The sequence below is a fragment of the Halyomorpha halys genome, unplaced genomic scaffold, assembly GCF_000696795.3.
Source record: "Halyomorpha halys isolate HHAL.00 unplaced genomic scaffold, Hhal_1.1 Scaffold171.1, whole genome shotgun sequence".
Lineage (NCBI taxonomy): Eukaryota > Metazoa > Arthropoda > Insecta > Hemiptera > Pentatomidae > Halyomorpha > Halyomorpha halys.
Window position 1 is genome coordinate 438,683 of NW_027115842.1, and position 3,105 is coordinate 441,787.

At 32.7% G+C, this 3,105-nt stretch overlaps 1 protein-coding gene across 1 annotated transcript in view; it reads right to left on the reverse strand.

Moving 5' to 3' along the window:
• Nucleotides 1-534: 534 nt before the first annotated feature.
• The window catches only part of LOC106678999 (proton-coupled zinc antiporter SLC30A2), a 21,984-nt gene continuing 19,413 nt past the window's right edge, over nt 535-3,105 (reverse strand). Inside the window, exon 8 of the mRNA XM_014417901.3 lies at nt 535-946. Coding sequence (XP_014273387.1) covers nt 825-946 — 122 coding nt within the window. The 3' untranslated portion in view covers nt 535-824. The remainder of the gene's footprint in view (nt 947-3,105) is intronic.

The window sequence follows — 3,105 nt, forward strand, 5'->3', positions numbered from 1 at the left end:
AATAAATAAAATAATTCTTATATAGTTATATTTTTAATAAGGTGGATTTAATAAGTATTTTTCGTCAATCATTCTGATTGACAATTAATAATTTAAAGATGAATCCTACAAAAAAAAATTGAACAATAATAAAATTCCTCATAATTAAAACAATAAAATTAATCAAAATTCTTATTTGTTAAAAAAATAAATAGAAATTATAATGGATTGTCATTTTTCATTATTGTAAAAATAAACATTATTTTAATTCTCACTCGCTTATTTTTGTTTTTCATAAACTAATTAAAGGCAGGGTGTTATGAAAGACAAGCTTGATTTGAAGTGTCCATTTTGATTATCTAATTGGTCCAGACCAGTCTTTAAATGAAACATTATTAATATATATGTGTGTATGTGTACATATATATAAAAAATCGTACACAATTTAAAAAGATTTGTGCGAAGCGATGGCTTGTTGCATCATTAGCTTTCTTTTTTTAAAAAAAAGAGGCAATAGAGATTAGAATTTTCATGATGAAAGTTAACCAACTACAATTAAAACAAATACAAATAGTGTTTATTTATTAAAAACTCAAAAATACAAAAATACTCATTCATCATGAGTAAATAAAAAAAAAAATTAAAAAACAATGATGAATTATGATAAAACATGAAAGAAATCTCCTTTGTTGAGCATTATATTTAAATAAAGTTTCTTTGTCTTTTTCTTTATGGATAATATATTTCTATTATGGAGTCAAATAAAATATTTGTGCACTTAGCGAAAACCCGTCGTCGTAGGAATGATCTCAAACAAGCCAAATGTTGATGTCGTTAATATACTGTCATTGGGCTATGATATCTCCGATGTGCCTTTCCACTTGTATGGTAGTTCTTGCTAATGAAAATTTGTTGTGAAGAAGTGTCTGGGCTCTTTCTAAGACTCGATCTCGGTCAGCATGACCTCCTGCAAAAGTAATAAAAAAAATTCATAGATGAGTTAATAGTTGACTGAGAGTTATATAATGAGGAGAAGTTGGGATACGGTCAATAATGAACACAAATAAACATTTCGGTCAGAATTTCAAGCCTTCCTCTGGGCTAAGAACAAAAAACAAGATAACAACATTAGCTATGCTCGCTGACGATGCAGTAGTGTTCTCTCAACATGATCACATAATAATGGCTAGAAATACTTTGCAAAGTAAAGTCAACATCCTACCACAACAGCCGTAGGGAGGAAGTTGCTTTAACCCGCTTGAGAATAGGTCATACTCTCCTCACGCACTCTCACTTAATCAGAAAACTGCCACCTCCGACGTGCAAATATTGTCAGTCCATTCTCACGATTAGACATATTTTTTTAAGAATGTACTCACTATTTGCCAACAATAAACAGGATAGGACTGACCCCAAATTTATCAGAAGCTCTCACAGATGAGGAAGCTAAAATTACATTATTTGAATTTATAAAAACACATCGCCTTCTTTATAAATTATAACTCCTCTTTGATTTTGATTTTTTTTTATTTATTTTTTTTTTAATTTTTTTACTTTCATCATGCCATAGGCGTTGATGACCAGAGAGTTTTACGCCTTTAAGCAACAATCAACAACAACAACAACTTTGCAAAGTCACCTTAATAAACTATAACTATACTTCACTAAATGGATGATCACATAATAATGGCTAGAAATACTTTGCAAAGTCACCTTAATAAACTATATCTATACTTCACTAAATGGATGATTAGTCTCAACATTGAAAAATGTACTTCAAAAGATATTACTCTCAGATGCCAACCAGAACCACCGGAACTAATCCTTAAAGGTAAAAATCTGAAATGGAATCCTGCCAGTGAAACAGTAAGATACCTGGGAATTCGATCGCCGCCTTACTTGGAACCACCATATCAACATTAAACTAACTCAAACCTACGCAATGCTATATCCTATCCTAAATAGGACATCCAAATTAAAAACAGCTATTCTTATTTTTAAAACAATTCTCAGGTCACTGCTGATGTACGGCTGTGAAGTCTGGGGAGCGGCATCCTTTACAAGAAGGAAAAAATTACAATCTTTTCAAAATAAAGTCATAAGAATTGCAGTGGATGCTCCTTGTTTTTGAGGGTTATATCAAAAAAAGGTTCATGAAGTTCCATTCCCACTTATCCTACAACTTGGGAAACCCAATCCCAACCCGAAGACTGAAGCCCAAGCTGCTGCAGAACACCCTGTTATAAATATATTTATCAGTTCTGTTATTATCACTCTAAAATTTCATTTTATCTTAATTTATTTTTTTGTTCTCTTCATCTTTTTCTTAAATTCACTTTCTTTCTTTTTTCCATTAGAAGTAAATTATTTAATATGGTAAATCCATAAATGTCATTGTTCTTGTTATTAACTTTACTTTTATCTTTTATTAAGAATTATTATTTTAATCTATTTCACTCACTCACTCACTGTTGGGCGCTTCAGTCCTTGTAGGACCTGGGTCTCTGCCACCACTCTTCCCCATGCCTGGCGGTCTCCAGCGAGACTCCTCCAATTTTCAATTCCCATCCCTCTCAAATCATCCAGCCACCGGCGCCTGGGTCTGCCCCTTTTCCTTTTTCCTCCTGGTGGACCATTTAGCATCCTTTTAGGTAGCCTGCAGGGCTCCATCCTTTCCACATGTCTCAACCATCGCAGTCTGCTCTTCTTAATAGCACAGAGGATATCAGGCTCTCCATACAATTCCTTTATTTCGTCATTGCTTCTGATTCTCCACCTCGGCTCCTCTTTAACGGCTCCAAAGATCTTTCTAAGGACTCTTCTCTCCCAAACCAGTAGAGCTCTTCTATTTTCCTTGGTTAGAGTCCATGTCTCACTACCGTACATTACCACTGGCCTAATTGTTGTTTTGTACAACAAAAGCTTTGCTTGCCTGGAAAGACTTTTGTATCGGAGAGCTTTTTGCAGGGCATAGAAATATCTGGTTCCTGCTACCATTCTGCTCTTAATCTATTTATTTTATCTTAATTTTTTGTTTTATTTATAACAATTGTTATAATTAAATTGTTTTATTTATAACAATTGTTATAATTAAATTGTTTTATTTATAACAATTGTTATAATTAA